The sequence below is a fragment of the Monodelphis domestica genome, chromosome 6 (genome assembly GCF_027887165.1).
Source record: "Monodelphis domestica isolate mMonDom1 chromosome 6, mMonDom1.pri, whole genome shotgun sequence".
In the NCBI taxonomy this organism is placed as follows: domain Eukaryota; kingdom Metazoa; phylum Chordata; class Mammalia; order Didelphimorphia; family Didelphidae; genus Monodelphis; species Monodelphis domestica.
The window spans coordinates 72460292-72482743 of record NC_077232.1 but is presented as its reverse complement, the minus strand read 5'-3'; the positions used below and the strand labels follow the sequence as shown (position 1 = coordinate 72482743).

The 22452-nt window shown below is 39.1% G+C and overlaps 1 protein-coding gene across 2 annotated transcripts in view; it reads right to left on the bottom strand.

Annotated features, from left to right (window-relative positions):
* PDE6B (phosphodiesterase 6B) overlaps nucleotides 1–22452 on the bottom strand; it is a 134847-nt gene that overhangs the window by 33920 nt on the left and 78475 nt on the right. For both annotated transcript variants that reach the window (XM_056802244.1, XM_001366290.4), the window contains 9 exons: nucleotides 15748–15900; nucleotides 9976–10065; nucleotides 8874–9014; nucleotides 8653–8727; nucleotides 7475–7539; nucleotides 5247–5313; nucleotides 4920–4967; nucleotides 4579–4728; nucleotides 767–910 (listed from right to left, as the gene is read on the bottom strand). In XM_056802244.1, the coding sequence (XP_056658222.1) occupies nucleotides 767–910; nucleotides 4579–4728; nucleotides 4920–4967; nucleotides 5247–5313; nucleotides 7475–7539; nucleotides 8653–8727; nucleotides 8874–9014; nucleotides 9976–10065; nucleotides 15748–15828 (861 nt within the window). In that variant the 5' untranslated portion in view covers nucleotides 15829–15900. The remainder of the gene's footprint in view (nucleotides 1–766; nucleotides 911–4578; nucleotides 4729–4919; nucleotides 4968–5246; nucleotides 5314–7474; nucleotides 7540–8652; nucleotides 8728–8873; nucleotides 9015–9975; nucleotides 10066–15747; nucleotides 15901–22452) is intronic.

Here is a 22452-nt window from a genome sequence, read left to right as displayed (position 1 = left end):
GAGCATCGTTTCCTGGTCTGCTTAGGGGGGAAGGGAGATATTCTAGATCTTCTATGGGTCGGCACCAGGCCCTGCCTAAGTAGGTGATGTCATCCTTGTGCTCTCTCTAAGGGTGCATCATCCTGAGTCAATGTGTACCTGGCCAAAAATAGATAGTACACAGAGCAGGGGCCAGGAGCATCTTACCACGATGACTGAGTGGGCCCACCTTTTGTTTAAAAAATGGATTTCTCTTGAGGAGAAGGCACTCCTCCTTTGCTCTCTTGAGGAGAAGGCACTCCTCCTTTGCCCTCACCACCCCAAGCAGGGTATCTCTGGCCCAGATTTAAGCTTCATGGGCAAGAACGTGCCCCAGCCAGGGAGAGAAAACATCCAGAGCCCAAGAACACTGGGTAGTTTGCTAACAATAGCCTCCAATGGACTCAGGCTGGATATTTGATTTTCCAGGAATAAACATGAGGGCTTGAGCACACAGCGAAACACACAGAGATACACAAAAACACACAGTTATAAACATGAGAAGTTACATGGAAAATGATATCAGTATGGCAGCTAGGTGGTTCAGAAGCTAGACCCCCCCCCCCCAAGTCTGGAGACATGAGGTCCTGGGTTCAAATTTGGCCTCAGAAACTTCCTAATTATGTTCTGGGAAAGTCACTTGATCCCAATTGCCTAGCCCTTACCACTCTTCTGCCTTGGATCAATATTTAGTATTGATTCTAAAATAGAAGGTAAGGATCAAAAGAAAAGAAAGAAAAAAGAATACCAGCACTTCCTGGATTTCATCCTTATCACATCTCACATGGTAGAGGACCATGTCTTGGGCAATGTCTTTCCGGTTCTCCAGTTTATTCATCTTGTCATAGGTGTCCGGGTTGAGCACAGACCAGCCAAGAAATTGTGTTAGGGACTGAAAGAGAAATGCATGCAGGAATGTCATGTTGGCCAGTGGGGTATCTCTGCCATAAATAAAAGCGTTTAGTAGTTGCTATCTCTATTCGAAGTACAGGCTGTCTCCATGCTGGAAAAGAAGGGTTTTTTATAAAGAAAGGAAGGAGAGGTAGCTAGATGGCTCAGTGGATCAAGTGCCAGGCCTGGAGACAGGAAGTCCTAGGTTCAAAGTTGGCCTTAGACACTTCCTAGAAGTGTGACCCTGGGCAAGTCACTACTACATTATTAAATTAGTAATTAAGGTTAGGGGTTTTGGTAGGAACAAGGACAAGGGCCAAAGTAACTCACAATCAGGAGTCAACCCCCATTGTCTAACCTTTACTGCCCCCTCTGTCCTAAGAATTGATACTTACTGTTGATTTTAAGACAGAAGATAAGGATTTTTTTAAAAAGAAAAAAGAAAGAAGGAAGGAAGGAAGGAAGGAAGGAAGGAAGGAAGGAAGGAAGGGAGGAAGGGAAGGAGGGAAGGAGGGAAGGAGGGAAGGAGGGAAGGAGGGAAGGAGGGAAGGAGGGAAGGAGGGAAGAAAAGAAAGAAAGAAAGAAAGAAAGAAAGAAAGAAAGAAAGAAAGAAAGAAAGAAAGAAAGAAAGAAAGAAAGAAAGAAAGAAAGAAAGAAAGAAAGAAAGAAAGAAAGAAAGAAAGAAAGAAAGAAGGAAAGAAGGAAAGAAGGAAAGAAGGAAAGAAGGAAAGAAGGAAAGAAGGAAAGAAAGAAAGAAAGAAAGAAAGAAAGAAAGAAAGAAAGAAAGAAAGAAAGAAAGAAAGAAAGAAAGAAGGAAGGAAGGAAGGGAGAAAGAAAAAGAAAGTAAGAAAGAGAAAGACGGTGCTTCAGTGGGAATAAGAAGAAAACAGTCCTAAAGAAGTTCATGAGAATCTTGACCTGTTCAAGGAGGAAGCTATAGGAATGTGATGGAGGAGAAAGTGAAGGAGGACATCTCAGCACTTGGAACTGAATAATAGATATAAGTAGTGGTGTGCTTGAAATGGCTCTCTAGAGATGATGATCAAATTTTTAATAAGAGCATTTATAGCTTGGAAATTGGCAAATGGACTGATTGTTCTTTCTGTTGTTGTTGGCTATCTAAATTTAAGAAAGTGATGAGAAAAATGTTAATACTGAAAATTAAACTTCACAAGTGTGTTGTATATAAATTTTTTTCTGAAGAGCTGGTTGTTAAATGTTTATCATCATATTCCTGGAAAAAAAGGCTCTTCTTGAAAAGGCAGACACATTGGACCTAATAAGCACTTACTTGTTCTCTAAGAAGGAATGATGTGATCAGGTTATATATATATATATATATATATATATAATAGATGAACATATGCATCTATAATATATGTGTGTGTGTATCATCTCATTTACTAAGAATGAGGTACACCTGACAATAATAATGTCAAAGTTGGATGTCTCCCTAGTCCTAGGAGAACCTGAATGGGATGGAGAGCATGAACGTTATCAAACTTGATGAATACTGCCCACTTTTATTGATTCACAGGGCTACAAAGAATATGGCCAGAAGGAATCCAAGAAGTGTTTCTAAGGACTGAGGAACCTGAGGAGAGTAGGGATAGTGTCTGTATCACTGCTGCTAATGAAAAGCAAAGATTTCAGAAGAGAAAGGCAGATCTGGGAAGTGAAGAGTTGGTTAAGAAGATAGTGCCTGAGAATGAGATTTGGATTTCTGGATGATGACTTAAAATATAGGAATTCGATGGGCTGAATTCATTAAGGATGGATTTCGCTTAAGAAGACCTAAAAAACAAATCAACAACAAGACAAATATTTGCATTTGTTTGAAATCTGACAAAAAAAGTACTTTAAACTTAAAAGCAAGGAGGAAGGGGGAAAGTACCTATGTAAGTCCACCTAGCTAGTCACTTAACTTCTTTTTGCCCCAGTTTCCTCAATTATAAGATGTGGGTGATGATAAAAATAGTGTCAGGGTTGTTCTAAGGACCAAATGAAATAATATTAGTAAAGCATTTAAGTACAGAGGCTAGCAAACAGTAGGTACTATATAGATGATAGCTATTATTGTGAGACTCAGTCAAAGGGTCCAAGAATGGAGAAGAAAATAATAATAAAAGATTTTCTTGGCTTTAGAAAGCCGAACAAGTAGCAATGAGGCAGTTCTAGTAAGGGAAATTATGGTATCATATAAGGAAAAATTTCCTGTTGATTGAAGTTATCCAACAGTGGAATGGATTGTCACAGAAAATGACAGATTCCCCCTCAGCTGAAGTTTTGAAGGAAATTCTGAAACATTGCAATTTCTTGTGTGTATTATAGCAATTATACCTGCTATAGCTTGGTTTCTGAGACTTTTTCCAACTCTGAAATTCTGTAATTTTTTTAAACCTTTACCTCCCGTTTTAGAATCAATACTCTGTATTGGTTCTAAGGCAGAAGGGCAGTAAGGGCTAGGTGATAGGAATTAAGTGACTTGCCCAGGGTCACCCAGCCAGGAAGTGTCTGAGATCAGATTTGAACCTAGGACCCCCTGTCTCTAGCTAGGCCTGTCTTCCAATCCACTGAGCCACCCCCTAAATTCTACAATTTTAAGAAGGGGAAAATGATTGGAAGCCTCTCCTTTGGAGGGTTAGCTTGAGTTTTTCATATTAGAGAAGAGTAGACCAGGGTGTGGGGCATGTTTCACTGCTTCAAGAACTTGGTAGGGTGGCATATGAAACTGGAAAAAAAAATTGGTTTTATTTGGCTCTAGACAGAGGAACTGTGACCAAGAGATGGTAGATCTTCCTAATATATGTAAAATAATGCCAAGATAATCATGCTGATAGTATCTACTTAAGAGTTCTGTAGTATAGTATTATTACTTCTAATAATAACAAACAAAATAGGTTTTCTTTCAGAGTTCATGGATTCCTCTTCACTAGAAGTGTTCAAATATAGCCTGGGCAACCATTCATCAAGACTCAGAGATTTAGAATGAGAAAGGATCATTTTAGGTTACCTAATCTAACTCCTTCAGCTTACAGATGAGGAAAATGAAAGAACTCAATGTCATGTAGAAGATAAATAATCAGCTAAGATTTGAACCCATGCCCTCTAATTCCAAATCCAGTGCTCTTTCCACCTCACCACAATGCTTATAGAGGGGGTTCCTGTTAAAGTGCAGACTGGATTAGTCAACCTCTAAGTTCCCCTCTAACTCTAAGATTCTATGTTGTTCTCTTGTCCCTTCCCCACCAGTATTCTGTCATCCCCCAAGTTAGGCAATCTGACAATGGAAGAGGTGGAAGAAACTTCTGATGCACTGATTAATAGGGTTTGAAATGAAGTATTGTGAGCTCCTTCAGTGCTCCAATGCTAAACCTGAAAGATGTTAGCCGCCAAAGCTCCATTCCCATTCCCCCAAATACTTTTCTTCAACATCCTGCCCCATCCTCAGAATACTTTGCTTCCCAGATGTCTATTACCCTACCTCAAACATTTTGACCCCTAATTCTCTGTTCTCATACCCAGAATACTATCTCCCAAAGGTCTTACCCCATACCTGTAAAATTTTGACCTATAACCCTCTGTCCTCATTTCCAAAACACAGTAATGTCCCCAGGATCCTCTGGCCTACAAGATTCTTTTTCTTATACCCAAGACAGTTTTACTTACCTCCATAAGAGTTTCATCTTGCTCATCAAAGGGTTTCCCATCTTTCCTATTGTAAAAAGTAGCAACGCCAACAATCTCCTCTTTTTTGTTGACTATGGGCATGGAGAGGACATTTTTTATAGTCCATCCAGAATCATCTAGTGGCCCTTCCTAAGTGAATTCAGAAACAAGGAATGATTAAGCACTTGGGGCCTTTATCTCTCAGTTTATCACACAGAAGGCACTGACATCACTGATTTGCCACTCAGGCAGAGACAATTTTTGTGCCTCATTTCTGAGCAGAAGCAAATTTTTCCCTCAAACAAAAAGCAATTCTTATCAACAAATGGGCAAATACTCACCTGAAATTCAAACATCTCATCTGCAGGGGCATTCATAATATTACAGATCTGGAAAAGGATCAGAAAAATCATTTCACTGAGAGCAGCTTCAGCATCAGATGGAATTTTTCAAAGGTACTGGACCCACAACCTCATACACAAACAATCGTGCCTCTAAATGGATGGATGGGCATAAACAAATATAGTCATATCTACTAAGCCCATGAAGGGGGTAGGGAGATGGAGAGAAAATGGCTGTCTTTAGATAGATGAGCATAAATGCCAACCCTCTATTATGTGTACCAGCCTCAAGTCTCTAATGATTTTAGAATGACCCAAAGGACTTACAAAGCCACTTTCTGCTACATAGGTCGGGAGGCCACTGGCCAGTGCCCAGTGATCTGCTGGAGGAGTTCTGGGGGAGAAAAAAATGCAAAAGAGTTTCATCCAGTCAAACACTCAGGAAGTCCATTCATCAGAATACCTATATTTAGAACACTTGTACATAGAATTGAAAAGTGGGAATGGACCTCAAAGGCCTTCTAGTCTAACCTGCACTTTCAAAAGAAACCTTCCTACAACCTCCCTGACAAAGAAAACTTTATCATGTTGTTTGAGCCTCGTCCTGTGTGGCTAGGAAACTGGACCACTTTGACCTGTTCTTTAGAGACCCTTAACCAAACTAAGGTTTTGTTGACCAGAAATGCTGTCAGGTACTAAGATTAATGTAAGATGTTTTCCCATAATTGTACGTCTCAGTCATCCAGTTTCTACTTGAAGAAGGACAGGGAATGAAACGCTTTTCAAGAAAGCTTCTTTGCTTTTCAACAGTTGTAATCATTAGAAGACAGACAGACAAATAGATAGATAGAGAGATGAATAGTCGTGTAGATGAATGGATGGATAGATGGGTGGCTGGATAGATAGATAGATAGATAGATAGATAGATAGATAGATAGATAAATAGATGGATAGATAAACAGATAGATGAATGGATGGATGATGGATGGATAGATAGATAGGTAGATGAATGGATGGATGGATGGATAGGTAGGTGGATAGATGGATAGATAGATAGATAGATAGACAGACAGACATAGAACAGACACACACACATATATAATATACATATAATACACACAATATGTACATATATAAAAAACACACACAAAAGCTCTAAGTGGTGAGTAAAGAGATTCAAGGAAAGTTGATTTAGCCATGGCCATGGGTCACCTATGAAAGAGAACTAGACTGAAGTAAGGTCATGAGTTTCAGTGCCAGTCAAATCTTTTGTTTTCCAGAACTATTGAATAGAAATAGGTAGATTAACCAGTTTTCTTATAAGCTACTACCAAAACTGGACCTGGGAAGGAAGAACAATGGTATGGTACAATGGGAATTGGGCACTAAAGATCAGGGGGCCACTATGGGGTTGGAGGGTCTGGTTCACAACTTATGCCTACAAATGTGAGAAATTGAGGGATTTAGGACAGCAAGTGGTTAATTGTAGGAACGGAGTATACCACACTGACTCCATCTTATGATTCAGTTCTGGAGCTAGCTTAGTTCCCTTTATGGGCCAGTTCAAATTCTGTCTTGTGAGAAATGATTATTCAGTTGTGGGAACTGTGAGAAAACTTTATCGTGTTGTTTGAGCCTAGTCCTGTGTGGCTAGGAAACTGGACCACTTGGACCTGCTCTTTAGAGACTCCTAACCAAGGACTGAGGTTTTGTTGACCAGAAATTCTGTCAGGTACTAAGATTAATGTAACATGTTTTCCCATAATTGTACATCTCAGTCAATCCATGTGTCTTATCTGAAAACTGGCCCCATATTGACCAATCAGTTACTGTTTTTTCTTTGTTCCTTTGATTGTTTATAGATACTTGGAGAGGAGTGGGACACCTCTTATCCTGAGTTCAGGGAACTGTACCTGTTCTCCCAATTTGGAAAGTCTTTAATCTTTCTCTCATTAGAAATCAGATCACCTAATGTTGCATTTTTTCCTTTTAATCGATTATCCTTATTTAATTAATTGTTTTTAATGTATAAAAGTCTGTGTCCCCCTGTATTTGAGTCCAGCCCTAAACTAAGCAAAGGATCTGGTTCTGATTTTTTAGGCACTTAGCATGCAACAAATTGATACCTTCAGAAGATTGAACTGTTGTTTCCTTAGTCATTTCATCTTTTATTCATCATTATACAGGAACACGTGTGCATGAGGGCATGTGTTGCACATACAACTAGGATTAAAAGTTACTGAAGTGCTAGTGGAGGTTTGGGGAGATTTTTCCCCAAAATATTTTTCCCCAAAATATTTCCAAAATAAGGAAGCACATGGACTCACAATAAGGAAATTCCCTCTGCTATGTATTTAGCTGTGTTCTAACAGGATTCCGTTCAACACAAATAAACAAACATCTACCAAGAGCCTACAAGATGCAAGGTGTCCTGTTAGAATATATCAGAGTATACTATTTCATGTGTTACTGGATGGCACAATGTTGCCCCAAAGTGTATTGAATATGTTGCATTTCCCCTTCCCTTGTAACCCCTTAGAGCCCTGCTCACTTACGGAATGACTTTAATATCTTCTTTGCCGTGGAGGATGTAGTCAATTACTTTGTAAAACTGGATTTCCTAAAAAGAAAAAAGGACACCCAGTTGTTAAAGGTTTTTGCTGCTCTTTACTGAGCCTCAGTGGGTGAAAAAGGTGACGGTAGATAGATCACAGCCATGAGGGAAAGCATGAACACACACACACACACACACACACACACACACACACTCGCAGAGGATCATAGAGCTGGAAGGAACTGTGGAGGTCATGAAGTCCAGCCCTCTCTTCTTACAGAAGCAGAAACCAAGGCCAAGAGAGGGAAATCAATTGGCCAAGCTCACATAGGTGTTAAATAGTAGAGACAATTCTAACTCAAGTCCCTGGTCTCTACATTCAGTTATCTTCCCGTTAGACCATTCTGCTCCAAACACGCTCATCCACCCAGTCATATTCACACGCACACATACACATTATTCAGTAATTTTTCAGTCATTTCCAACCCTCATTTGGGTTTTTCTTGATAGAGATACTTGAGTAGTTTGCCATTTTCTTCTCTAATTCATTTTACAGATGAATAAACTGAGGCAAACAGATTTAAATGATGTCACACAGTTAGTAAGTGTCTGAGGCTACATTTGAACTCAGGAAGAGGAGTCTTCCTGACTCCAGGCTTGGCATTCTATCCACTTAGTGCCACATAGTTCCCCAAACACACACACACACACACACACACACCCTCTCCAACACAAATATACACACATACTCTGCTATACCTTTTTGCCATACACAATTCTCTTCCAGCCACTCACACAGCTATACAAATACACACACGAATATTCCTATTTCCATTCCTAATTATATAGACACACACATAATTTCAGAGACAAAGAAGTGCAAAACATATACATACTCAGCCACCTGAAAACCTTCTCACAACTTATGTGCCTTTATTATGACGTGCCCAGCCACCCAAATCCAGTCACCAACACGTACTTCTTCACTCTCCAAACTGTGAATACCCATATAGCTGAGCAGAACCATTAAGTCTAGCCTTGACCGCATAGGGCTAAGGTCACCTCTCTCAGTCTCTGCCCTCAGCTGGGTTTTCTCTTTCCCCTCCTTCCGCCACCAGGGGTTATTCTAAGTCTAATAGAGATCAGATGACTCCCACCAGAAACACCCCAGCAACTCACTCTGCCATCAGGAGTTCGGGGCCCCGAATACGGCTGAGCTTCTCCCATAAGCACTGGCCACACGTCAAAGAATTCCTATGGGGAGAGAGGAAGGCTCTTCGGTTAATGCTGGACATACTTCTGTGTAGCACCTAAGAAAAGAAGTCTGCCTCTGAGACATCAAAGGGCATGTATTTAGTTCTAGGGGAAATCATGGCTTTATCTGTTCTTCTCTTACTCACCTTCTCCTTAGTCATATCCAGGAGGCCCACAGAGTAGCGGTCACAGTTAAGGTAGGCTCGGACTGTGTAGAAGGCCTTGTGGAATTGTCTTTCAATATCTGTAAGCTCCTCAAAGACCTTATTGGCTGACCAAAGAAGTACCTGAGGATAAAAAAAAAACACCCCATCTGTGCCCCACAATGCTCTCACTCACCTATACTTCTGTTTTGTATATCTACTTGGTCATGGGACAGGAGTAGTGATGGAGGAAAGATGGAAAATAATGAGAAAAGATCCTAATGCAAAGAAGAAAAGGGACCTGTGCTTGAAAAGGAATTGAATGATTCTGTCTACCTTCAAATGAGCATCCCAAGGTGCCCAACTTCTCATTTGGTTACAAATTATGGGAAATGTACGAGCAGAACCAGGCTGGACCTATGGAGAGCTCAGAATCTGGGAGAGAGAGGAGTGGATTTGGACCCTGCTCTTAGTGAGTTTTCAACCAGGTGGGATAACAGGAGTGTATTAAAGCCTCCCTATAATCCCATTTTTTCTCTTTCTTTCTCCTCTCAACCTTGGTCAGCCAGGTATGAGACATGATCCTTTAACAATTTTCTTTAAAATGCCAAAATAATAACCCAGTGGAATTGCTTGTTAACTCCAGGAGGCAGGAGGGAAGAGGGGAGGGAGACAATGTGAATCATGTGATCTTGGAAGACGTGTAAATTTATAACTGGAATAAAATAAAGAAAAATTAAAAATATAATAAAAATAAAATGCCCATATACCTGGGTAAGCTGCTGAATACTTCCCCCTATAGAAAATGTGGAAGAGCAGGACAGGAGAGCCCTGTAAATATTAAGGGGAGAGAGAAGAAGGAGAAGAAGGAGGAGGAGGAGGAGGAGGAAAGAGGAAAGGGAGAGAGGGAAAAAAGAGAGGGCTGGAGCCATACAGAGATAGAAAGAGAGACAGAGAGAGAGATGGAGAGAGAAGAAGCAGAAAGAAAGAGAGAAAGATAGAGAACCTGCTTAGGCTGGTTGAAGGGAGGAGCTTGTTCTCTCTCCTGAGCTGGGGAGAAGGAAGTATGCAGGTAGGATTTGAGTCCCCTCAATCTTTTCATTACCTGGCCTCTTCGAGTTTCACAGTTGTGCAGATAACTCAAATGATAGATTTTCAGGTTTAAGGTGGCAAAATTCAGATACTTCAAGAAGACCTGGAAAAATAATTTTTTTAATACAAAAGCTATAACAAGATATTTCACTAGGTCTTTGCAGATCACTTTGTAAAAAATCAATTGTACATTCCCAAAAGGAAGATGAGGTTTACCCATCTCATTTAACTTACAGGGACCAAACTAAATTCATATATTAGCAATATCTCATAGTTCAAGTGGCCACAATGAGGAGTTAGTTGGCCTTTTAGAAAATCCAACATATCCACACAGTTCAGGATATTTCATGAGGGAAATATTATCTTTATGTTCCTGAGTTCATAGCATATCACAATGATAAGCTGATTTAAGATCGGGGAGCAATAGAAAAATCCTTAAGGTCTATATGGTTCCTTCTTCAACTTTAGGGAGATTTTTGGGGTTCTTTTTTTAGACAAAAAAAAAATAAATTCAGGCACAATCACTTTGAGCCATCAGTTAGGAACATCCCCAACATTTAGACAGATGTTGAGCTTTTTGCCTAACTTTAAATGTAGTTATAGGGCTAGGTAACTCCCAGTCTCTTTAAGAATGAGGCAAAACTCAGTTTACTGTAAATGTTTGGATAATGAAATAGTATATACTATGCCTACATATTATACATCTGTGGACAAGTAGGTTTTGGGGAGAAAAACTGGGAGAAAAGTCATTCTTCTCTCCAGTCTTGGGCTCGGAGATACCTATAGAACTGATGACATCCTCAGTTTCCCTTATCTGCTCCATCTCAGTCCTGTGCTCCTCAGAGATGTGCTAGAAAGCCACATGTTCCAGCCTCTAGAATTCCTCCCTACTCTGGCTATGGGATATATGCTTTTATACAGGACCCTGATGGCTTAATACAATCACCTGCCAATTGAAACAGATATGTTGTCAGGCATCATTTCACATCATCCAATGGCTTTCAAAGACTTTTCCCGATGAAGATCTTTTAATTGATTGGCTAAGATATGATCTTACCTAGAAAAGGTATCAGAGCTAAAATGGGTTTCCATTTGGTGTCAGAAAAGGGCTTTGTTTCCCTTTGCTCATTGTGATCCTTTTAATAATCCTTCTCAGAACAACAGAATCTTAGTTTTGAAAGGAGAACTACACGATACTCTAACACTACATGTTAGAGTGGAAAGCTCCCTGGCTTTGGAGTCTGAGGACACTGGTTTGATTCCTAGGTTTGCTCTTTACTACTTAGGTGACCTGGGCAATTCACCTCTGAGTCTGTCTCCTCATCTGCTCAGTGAGGGGGCTAATGACCTTTAAGGGCCAGCTCTAACTCTGATGAGTGGTCATCCAGTCTGTGTAGCTCTCCTCTAATTGTGAGGAAATTGTTTCCCCTTATATTGAGCAGAAATCTTCTTCCCTGTTTCTTCTATCCAGTACTCCTAATTTTATCCTAAGAGTTCAACAGAGTATATATATATATATATATATTATACCCAACATAATTCTTCCACATTTCTTCATTACGGGGAAACCCCACTGATGAGGCAGTATCAACCTTGGTTTTGAGGTCACTCTAGAATCTGGGACTGTGGGGAATCCTTTGACCCCTGGAATGCCCTGAATTCTGAAACTATAGTAGGTAACCGTTCTTCATGCCATGAGAGCTGGGCCTCTGGGTCCAGACTGGGAGGAAAAATCACCGTGTGGAGAACTCACTAAGGCACACACACCCACAACACACCTCAGATGTAAAGACATAAAGAGACACGTGGAAACACAGAGACTTGTTTGAAGATGCCCAGAAAATAATAAGTCTTCATATCTCACAGTGCATTACCCTTTTCAAAGCACTTGCATACATGGTAATCTCATTTGAGCTTTACTTCAGCCTTCGAGGCAGGAGATTATTATCCCCATTTTATAGATTAGTAAAACAAGGCAAAGTGACTTGTCCAGGGTTCCAAAAATACTAAGTGAAAGAATCAGGATTTATACCAAGTCATCTGACTCCTAGTCCTATGTCCTAATATGTGTGTGGATGGTTGTGTATATACACACACACAAACATATATGTACACACATACACATATGTATATATGTGTATATATCCATCCACACCAAAAGAAAAGTGTAGACAGATGTAACTGCAGACCACGTACACCAAGATACCCAGAGGATATCTATCCATCCAATCCATCCATCCAATCATTCATTCAACACATAGAGAATCTATATTAAGCATCTGCTACTGGGTACAGCAAGAGATATGAAACTTAGACAAGGCAGTGTCTCTGCCTTCATGGAGATTATGGTCTAGCAGGAGATAAATCATAAGTGCAAATGGCTACTCTCCCAAATATTATACAGTAAGTTCATGGGGGGATTAAAAAGTGTTATGTGAGGTTCAGGGTGGGGGAAAGGCATGTCATTACAGACAGAGGGATCAGGGAAGGCTATATAGATGGAGGAATAAACATTGTGAGGACAGAAACTCCAGTTATTTTGATCTTACTTTCTTTGTGTAAAAAGGCATTTTATAACTATGTTTCTGTAGTTCCTGGGTTTGTTTTGGCAGGTATATTCCTAAGTAGTATGTTCCATCTGTGGAGCATCTCTTAAGTGGAGAGTCTCTTTCTATCTCTTCTTGCAGGACTTTGTTAGTAATATTTAAACATGTTGATGATTTATGTGCGGTTATTTTATATCCTGCTACTTTGACAAGATCATTGATAGCTTCAATTAATTATTAGTTGAATCTCTTGGATTCCCAACATATACCATCATGGTATCTGCAAACAGAGATAGTTTTATTACCTCTTTGCTCAATCTGATTCTTTCAATTTCTTTTTCTTCTCTTATTACGATTGCTAGCATTTCTAATATTATATTAAGTAATATTGGTAATACTGGGCATCTTTGTTTCACTTCTGATCTTATTAGGAAGCTTTCTAGCTTATCCCCATTACAAATAATACTTGCTGATGGTCATAGGTAGATGTTTTATATCATTTTAAGAAAAACTCCTTTTACGCCTCTATTTTCCAATGTTTTTACTAGGAGTGAGTGTTGGATTTTATCAAAGGCTTTATCTGAACCTACTGATACAATCATATGATGTTTATTACTTTTGTTACTAATATAACCAATTATGTTAGTTTTGTTGTTGTTGTTAAGCCAGATCTGCATCCCTGACATAAATCCTTTTTGGTCACAATGTATAACTCGGGAACATAAAGATAACATTTCCCCTATGAAATATCCTGCATTGTGTGAATATGTTGGATTTTCTAAAAGGCCAACTAACTTCTAATCATGGCCCCTGGATCCATGAGATGCTGTTACTACATGAATTTAGTCCGATCCTTGTAAGTTAAATGGGATGGGAAAACCTCATCTTCCTTATGGGAAAGTACCATAGAACTAGCTAGGAGACTACAAAACTCGGGGCCCTGAGACTGTGGGAGTCTCCTGGCTAGTATCTTATTTAGGAGTTTTGCATCCGTACTCATTAATGAAAATGGCCAACACTTTTCTTTCTGTTTTCACTCGTCCAGGACAGACAGGAACTCAGTAGGGAAAAGGGACAAAGGAGTTCATTTCATAAACAAAGGAGTTCATTTCATAAACATAGGGAACAATAAAAACAAAGAAACAAAGGTGGGAGAATGTGGAGCATGATTGGACTATCCAATGACTGGAAAGAGTATTGTAAAAAAAAGCGTAGAGACGTGCAGTGACTTGAGAATGCTATACTAGGATAGTAGCAGAGGGAAATGAATGGTACATGGAGGGAGGGGAGCATGCAAGAAATGCAATCAACAGGACTTGGCAACTCACTCTAAGAGAGAAAAGGGAACTGGAAGAATCAAAGATAACATCAGGATTTCAGGCACAGGAGAATGGCTGGATAGTGGAGTCACAGCCAGAAAGAGTTAAGTCAGGCAGGCAAGTTTAGGGAGCAAGATCATGAACTCAGTTTGGAACTTGTTGAATGGGATATCACCATTCATCTCATAGACAGTTGAAATTCATTAGATCATATATTTGGAATGACAGGGATCTTAGAGGTCATCAAGTCCAATTCCCTCATCTTATAGATGGGGAAACTGAGGTTCAAGGAGTTTAAGTGATTAATTAGTCCAGGATCACACAACTAGTAGGTGTCTGAGGGGCAGAATTTGAATTCTAAATTTAGTCTTCTGTCTATTACACTACAATGCTTCTGAATTTGTAGGTCTGGAGCTCAGAAGAAGAAAATCAGAGATATAAATTTGGGAATCATTTTCATAAAGGCAGGAATTGAAATCATAGAGGTGAATAATATTGCAAAGGGAGAGAATATACATAAAGAAGAAAAATTGGCCACATTCCTTGGGGAGCATCCATATAAAAGGGGCTGGAAGACAATGAGGAATCAGTGTAGAACCCAAAAGAGTTATAGGAGTAATAGAAAAAGGAGATTATAGCACCTCTGAAGCCAAAGACATAGAGTAAGTGTATCCAGAAGAAGAAGTCTACCACTGTCAAAAGTTGCAAAGAGATTAAGAGGAGGGGAGATCTTTTTTAAAAAGAAAAGATTATTGAATTAGGCCACAGAAGCTTATTGGCAATCTTTTGGTGACATCGTGAAAGAAGAACCCAAATGGCCAGTGTCTTAGGAGAGTGTTTTTGGTGAGGAAACTGGTCTATTGTGTGTAAATGACTTTTGCAAATAAGGAATCCATATATCTGTAGATAACTGGGAAAAAAAACCTGATTTTTCTGTGAACACAGAAGAGGATAAGTAGGTGATTTTCAGAAGACTGAGATGCCTCTGCACGGAGACAGGGGAAGGATCCATAGTTGTCATGTGCTTGGGAAGGCTTTCTCCCCGCTTCTCTATATCGTAACAAAGACTCAAAGGAGAGCAACTGATGACAATCTTTAGAGCAGAGGTTCTTAACCTGGGTTCCATGAACTTCTTTAAATTTTTTTTTCATTGCTGTGAATTTCATGACAATTGATTTCTCTTGTAATCCTACTTACTTTATGTATTTAAAAACATTATTCAGAGAGGGACTTTTCCAGACTGCCAAGGTGATCCATGACAAACACAAAAAGGCTAAAAGTCTGTTTTTTTTTTCTAAAAATTACATTTAGGACCATCAAGAAATATGTAGAGGGGACAGCTAGGTGACTCAGCAGAGTGAGAGCCAGACCTAGAAAAAGAGGTCTTGTGTCCAAAAGTACTTTAGCTATGTGACCTTGGGCAAGTCATTTCATCCCCATTGCCCAGACCTTACTACTCTTTCACTTTGGAACCAATGTGCAATATTGATTCTAATATGGAAGGTAAGGGTTTTTTTTCAAAATAAATTAAAAAAAGAAATATGTGGCATTGTGGTGGTTGTAAGATGGAAGAAAAGATAGAAGTTGCAGCAAATGGGTGGTCTGAATATTCATTTCACAAAGAAGAATGAGAGAGATAGGTGCCCCTCCTCCCAGCTCCTAACTTGGTATTGCATGAAAGCAAAGAATGAGTAGTAGGTGAAATAAAAGCATAGAGATGCCCAAAGACATGTAGACAAATATATAGGAATATGCATATTCAGGCACACAATGACCATAGAGACATGTTCATAGACACACCCAGACACGCACATAGATATGCACACCAAAAGTAGACATATAATACACCAACACACATTTTGACATAAGCAAATACACACAGAGAAACATGCATCTGTGGTGTTTTTGTCCAACACTTACATCTTGATCTTCACTGGTGAAAAATGGTCCATTGGTCTTATTTATGGCCATGATTATAGCAACAACTTCCTTGCCATTCATGATGGGTGTAGCAAGTATGTTCTTGGTCACATATTCCGTAAGCTCATCTACAAATGAGCTGAAGTGGGGGCACTGGACAAGAAAGAAATAGGAAATTAAACAAAATTCACAGGTTCTTTTACAATGTCATTCTGAATAAAGCTATTTCTTCATCGTTTGAAAACATGAGCATGATGGGGCGAATGGAAGCAACCCAACAATGTTACCATGACAGGTTCCATTCCTACATAGGCCATTTGATTTCACTCTACTCCTCAGATACAGACTGGACCCTGATTCTGGAAACCGATGGAAAATATACACAAATTGACCCTAGATTCTCCCACAGCCATGTGTTCATATTGACACTTAATCACAGACCCCACTGATGTGACTCTCAGGGGTGGAGAACAATTTCAGCTTCTGCTCATAAGTCCTAGGGCTGATTGGAACAAGATATTGGGGAGAGAAGGTTTCACTGTGAAGAGGAACAGACCAAATCTTGAGGTGGGATAAACTCCTCATCCTCCTCTGGTGTTATAAAGTTAGCTGACCTAAGAAGAGATCTTTTTTTTTTCTGAGAGACTGAGAGAGTCTCTTCTATCTCCCTACACATAGAACTCTCCTCTGAATATTAACCAGGGAGATGGAGAGAAAAGCTGGTCCACATTGTCCTATCAAAAGGAGTTCTCTTCTAATGGATTGATTATAAAACAAAGAAATCTTCAGTGTCCTCCTCCACAGAGAGTTCTCCTTTGATGAATAGGATTCAGGTTATTCTCTTATACAGTCTTATACATCCTTTTGAAGGATGGGCCCTGGGAAAAAGAGACTACTCCAGAATGTTTTGCCTCAGAGTTATCCTCAGTTGTGGTCATGGTAACACTCAATATATGTTATAAAAATATGCACTTTGCAGAAAGCATAATGGAAAACACTTGAATGAAGATAAAAAAGAGAAGCTGAAGTACTGCTTTGTTGAAAAGAAATAAATGGATCAAATGGAAGAAATGAAAAATGAGTTTCTGACTCAAAATAGGCACAGAGACACAACATAATTGTGATGAGGGACTTCAGCTCTCTGTTGGAACTCTGCCCAAAACAGAGGAGATGACAAATTCATGATTTTCCTTAATCATAATTGTAATCTTCCAAAGATGAAGAAGAGATGAAGGGGATTGCAATCCTGAACATGATACTGACCAACAAGAAGAAACTGAAATAGGAATGAACAGAACCTTGGGAAGTAGCAACCACACCAATATTTAGAGGAAAAGAAAGCTGAGTATAATCTGGCCCATACCCTAGACTTCTGAAGAGTGGATTTCATAGGCTTCAGGAAAATAGAGAATATTATCCCACATCCTCAGACTCTAAGCAAGAAATTGAGTCAAGAAGGATGGGAAACTTAGAACACAATTCTTGTGATGCAGTCACAGATGATCTTTTAAAGATAATTAAGGACAAAAACCTTACCTTCTATCTTAGAATTAATACAAGTATCGAATCCAAGGCAGAAGACTGCAACGGCTGAACAGTTGGGGTTAATTGACTTGGCCAGGGGTCACACAGCTAGGAAGTGTCTGGGATCAGATTTGAACCCCAGGTCCTTCTGACTTTAGGGCTGACACGCTATCCACTGAGATTCCTAGTTGCCCCATGTCACAGATGATTCAGAGCAATGTGGATGCCCAGTTTCCTTAGCAATAAGGTCATTTTAAACTTAATTTTTAATATTTGTAATTAGTAAGCATTGCCTTTTTTTCTCCCTCCAATCCTCTTCCCTAAACTGAAAAAGGAAGTAAAACCCTTGTAACAAATGCGCAGAATTAAGGAAACAAATCCCCATTGAGATCATGTCGAAAAATATACCTCATTTTCCATTTTGAATCTAGCACCATTCTGTTAGGAGATGGGCAGAAAGCCTCATCATCAGTTCTTTGGAGTCATAATTGGTCATTGATTGATAAGAAATTTGTAAGTCTTTCATAGTTGTCTTTATGATGTTTTTTGTTACTGTATAAACTAGATCTATTCCACTCCACTGCATCAGTTCATACAAGTCTTCGTAGGTTTCTCAGAAATGGCCTCTTTTCTTGCTTCTTGCAGTATAATAGTATTCCTATTATATTCATATATCATAATTTGTTCAGCAATTCCCCATTTGGTAGGTACTCCATTAGTCCTTTGCCACTAAAAGATGAGCTGCTATAAATATGTCTGTATCTGTGTGTCCTTTTCTTTTTCCTTTGATCTCTTTAGAATATTGTTCCAATGCTACTACTCAGGATCAATGGAAGGTTGAGAAAATGAAATGAACAAGATAGAACTTTTTTTAAACCCTTACCCTTCTGTCTTGCAGTCAATACTGTGTATTGGTTCCAAGGCAGAAGAGTGGTAAGGGCTAGGCAATGGGGGTCAAGGGACTTGCCCAGGATCATACAGCTGGAAAGTATCTGAGGCCAGATTTGAACCTAGGATCCCCTGTCTATAGGCCTGGCAGCTGCCCCCCAAGATAGAACTTTTAAACTTTTCTTTTGCTCCTGTATTCTCTATCAATAGGAATGCTCCTCAGACTGAAAAGAGCAAAAACCATTACCAGGGAATCAAAATGAAGATAACATTTTTCTCTCTAATTTGTATGAAATGATAGAGGACATGCTTATTAAAACTGCAGAAGGCATGAAGCTGGGAGGATTGTCTAATATGGTGGATGAGAGTATCATAACCTAGTAAGATCTCAGTAGACTGGAATGGAGGGTCAAATGTTCTAAAAATGTTATTAAATTAAATGACAATCAATGTAAATTTCCTTGTTTAGATTTTGAAAAATAAGGTACGAGGTGAAGGAGAGTTTAGAACTTTTCGTGAGAATGATGAAGTTTTAAGTGGATTCTAAGCTTAAAATGAGTCAATGGTATGACAAAAAGGACAAAGTAACTCTACGGTCTTAGATTTTGGAGAGATGATGTCCAAAACGAGAGAGATGGTAATCCTACAATCTAATGCTCTGCTTATACTACATCCTAATTATTGGATAACTTTTATGAGCCATATTTTAGAAGATATATTATGAGGAAAAGGGATCTCATTTATGAGCTTTGGAGGTGAACTCAGTGTTAAATTGAATTTTTTCTGGGTAATGGGGCACAGCTTCTTGATACATTGCACATGTTTGGCTTCAGAGACTTTTTTTGTTTAATGTAGTCTTTTTTTAAATATTATTTTATTTTTCCCCAATTACATGCAAAAACAATTTCCAACATTTGATCCTCAAAACTCTGAGTTCCAGATTCTCTCCCTTCCTCCTTTGTATCCTCCCTGAGAAAGCAAGCAGTTTGTTATGGTTATATATGTGCCATCATGCAAAACCTGAGACATTTTTTAGTGAGTTGATAGAAACCAAGTATTTAGAATTATGTTCCTCACGTTACAGAGGAAGAAATTGAAATTTTGAGAAGTTAAGTGAATTCTCCAAAGTTAAATGGGTTGTAAGAAGTGAGCCAAGATTTGAACCTGGGTCCTCTGATTTGAAATTCAAATTTTTTCCCCATTTTTTACCCTGACACTATCATACTCTTCCTCAGACCAGATATTTAGGTACTTAAAAACTAAATTGTTTCCCCCCAGTTAAGGGCCCTCTGTTAGGGTCTGAAAATGTTGTGGTAGGCACTGAAAAAGAGTGTGCTAAAACTCAGCCAAGTATTTATTAAGTCCAGACTCTGAGTACTAAGGGTACAAAGAAGAACAAGTGATCTCTGCCCTCAAAGAACTTCCAGTCTAATGAGACTGTGGACATCTCTCAAAAAATGGCTCTCAGCACAAGAGGATTCTCTAAACCAATCTCTTGTTGACCATTCCTTTTTAACAAATTCTTATTTCTCTTCTGAACTTAATAAGCACTAAATAGAATAAACTTTTGTATACACATGGTTGGAAAGAAGAGAATGAAACTTTAGATCTCTATGGTGTTTATGAAGAGTAACATAATATAACAAATAATATAATAAAATCAACCCATAGCTTTCGGAGCTGTCCTAGCTTTCTTTCTGACCTTCCTTCCATTCTTTCTCCATTTATAAAAACAACAACAACAATAAAACTGCCCCCGTTGTAATTTCTCAAAGAAAATGGAAAGAATCTCAGAAATCATTTAGTCCAAAGTAACATGAAGCCTAGAGAAGGAGAATTACTAAGGTCCCAGAGAAATACCAGACATCAAATCTGAACTCAGTTCCTTGGGCTCCAAAATATGGCGCTCTTTCCCCTATATCTATTTTTACTTCTTCTTAAGAATCACAGAATCTCAGAGTTGAACCTATAAGCATCTCATATATATATATATATGATGAGGCGTTTCTGGATTTTATATATATATATATATTTATATCACAGGCCCCTTTGGTAATATATTGTATCCTTTGGACCCCTTTTCCAAATAATATGTTTTTTAATGTGAAATTGAAGAGAATCATAAAAATTAAAATTAAAATAAGGCTTTCTCATGTTCGAGTACCTGCCCCCCCTAAAATTTATGCCTAGGCCCCAAGAGGTTCAGATCCCTGATATAGTTCAACCCCTACCTGAGCAAGGTTCCTCCCTACAACATACCAGACTACTCATTCAGCTTTTCCTTTAAACCCTCTAGTTAGAGGTAATCCATTACCTAGGACACAGGTTCAACTATGTCACTCAATTTCCTACTCAAAAACCTTCAGTGGTCTCTTTTAGGAAAAAATAAACTTCTTGGTCTGGCATTTAAAGCCCTTCATAGTCTGTTCCCTGAACTCACCATGCTTTTTCTCCTTCCATCTCTATTCCTTTGTCCAGACTGTCCTCTGCACATGCTTGGCACACACTCTTCTTCTTCTGTTTTGATTTCAAGGCTTAGTTCAGATGTCACCTCTGACTCTACCTCTTTTGCAGCATTGGTGAACCTTTTAGAAACTGCATGCCCAAACTATACCTTCAAGCCACGTTTACCCCAGAGAGAGGAGGGAGGAAGTGCTTGCATTGGTCTATTGGACAGAGGGGAGGGCATGCATAAAATGTTCTCAGGTGCAGTGAAGAGGGGGAATGGAGCAGCCCCTTCTGGTACACTGGGGCATGTGTGTCATATCTTTGCCACCATGGCATTGTTAATACTTTCTCCTTCCTAAAATTATTTTATTTCTTTCCTTATGGTAAAATGCAGGGGTGTCAAGCTTAAATAGAAATGGGAGCCTTTAAATTCTACCTAAGGATCCCTGCAGGCTGTATGTTGACTTAGAAAATGACACATTAACTTGATCTATGTTTTACTGCATTTTTAATTAGTTTGTTACATTAAAATTCCCAGGTAACATCCTCCTTCCCTCCCCTCTCAATTACTAGAGAAGGTATCATTTACAAAAAGGTATATGTATTACATAAAACTGTGTTTTGCTTATTTCTCTTTGTCAGCTCTTTCTCCCTGGAGGTAGACACATACAAGTCATTCTTCCAGTAGTATTTCACTCTTCATAATTTTATATAGATATTTCCATGTTTTTTAAAAAATTAAATTGCTAATCATATTTTTACAGTGCAGTAGTATTCCATCACAACCATATGCCACAATTCATTTAGCCATTATCCAGTTGATAGGTATCTCCTCAATTTCCAGTTCTTTGCCACTAAAAAGAAGTGCTCTAAATATTTATTTTGTTAAATGTTTTTCCAATTACATCTCAGTCTGGTTCTGTCCACACTCTGGAGTATCATGGCCTAAATTATGGCACTTGGTGCAGTGAATAAACTGATGAACTTGATCAGATCAGGTCAAGAAGATCTGAGTTCAAGTTTTTTTTTTTTTTTTTTTTTTTTAAGTTTTAATATTATTTTATTTGGTCGTTTTCATACATTATTCACTGGAAACAAAGATCGTTTTCTTTTCCTCCCCTCCCCCCCCCCTCCCCCCCCCCCGCCTTTCCCTCTCCCATAGCCGACGCATGATTCCACTGGTTATCACATGTGTTCTTGACTCGAACCCTTTTCCCTGTTGTTGGAGTTTGCATTATAGTGTTCATTTAGAGTCTCTCCTCAGTCTTATCTCCTCCAACCCTGTGGTCGAGCAGTTGCTTTTCAGCGGTGTTTTTACTCCCACAGTTTATCCTCTGCTTGTGGGTAGTATTTTTTTTTTTAGATCCCTGCAGATTGTTCAGGGAAATTGCATTGATACTTATGGAGAAGTCCATCACCTTCGATTGTACCACAATGTATCAGTCTCTGTGTATAATGTTTTCCTGGTTCTGCTCCTTTCGCTCTGCATCACTTCCTGGAGGTTGTTCCAGTTCACATGGAATTCCTCCACTTTATTATTCCTTTTAGCACAATAATATTCCATCACCAACATATACCACAATTTGTTTAGCCATTCCCCAATTGAGGGGCATCCCCTCATTTTCCAATTTTTGGCCACCACAAAGAGCGCAGCTATGAATATTTTTGTACAAGTCTTTTTGTCCATTATCTCTTTGGGGTACAAGCCCAGCAGTGCTATGGCTGGATCAAAGGGCAGACAGTCTTTTATCGCCCTTTGGGCATAGTTCCAAATTGCCCTCCAGAATGGTTGGATCAATTCACAACTCCACCAGCAATGAATTAATGTCCCCACTTTGCCACATC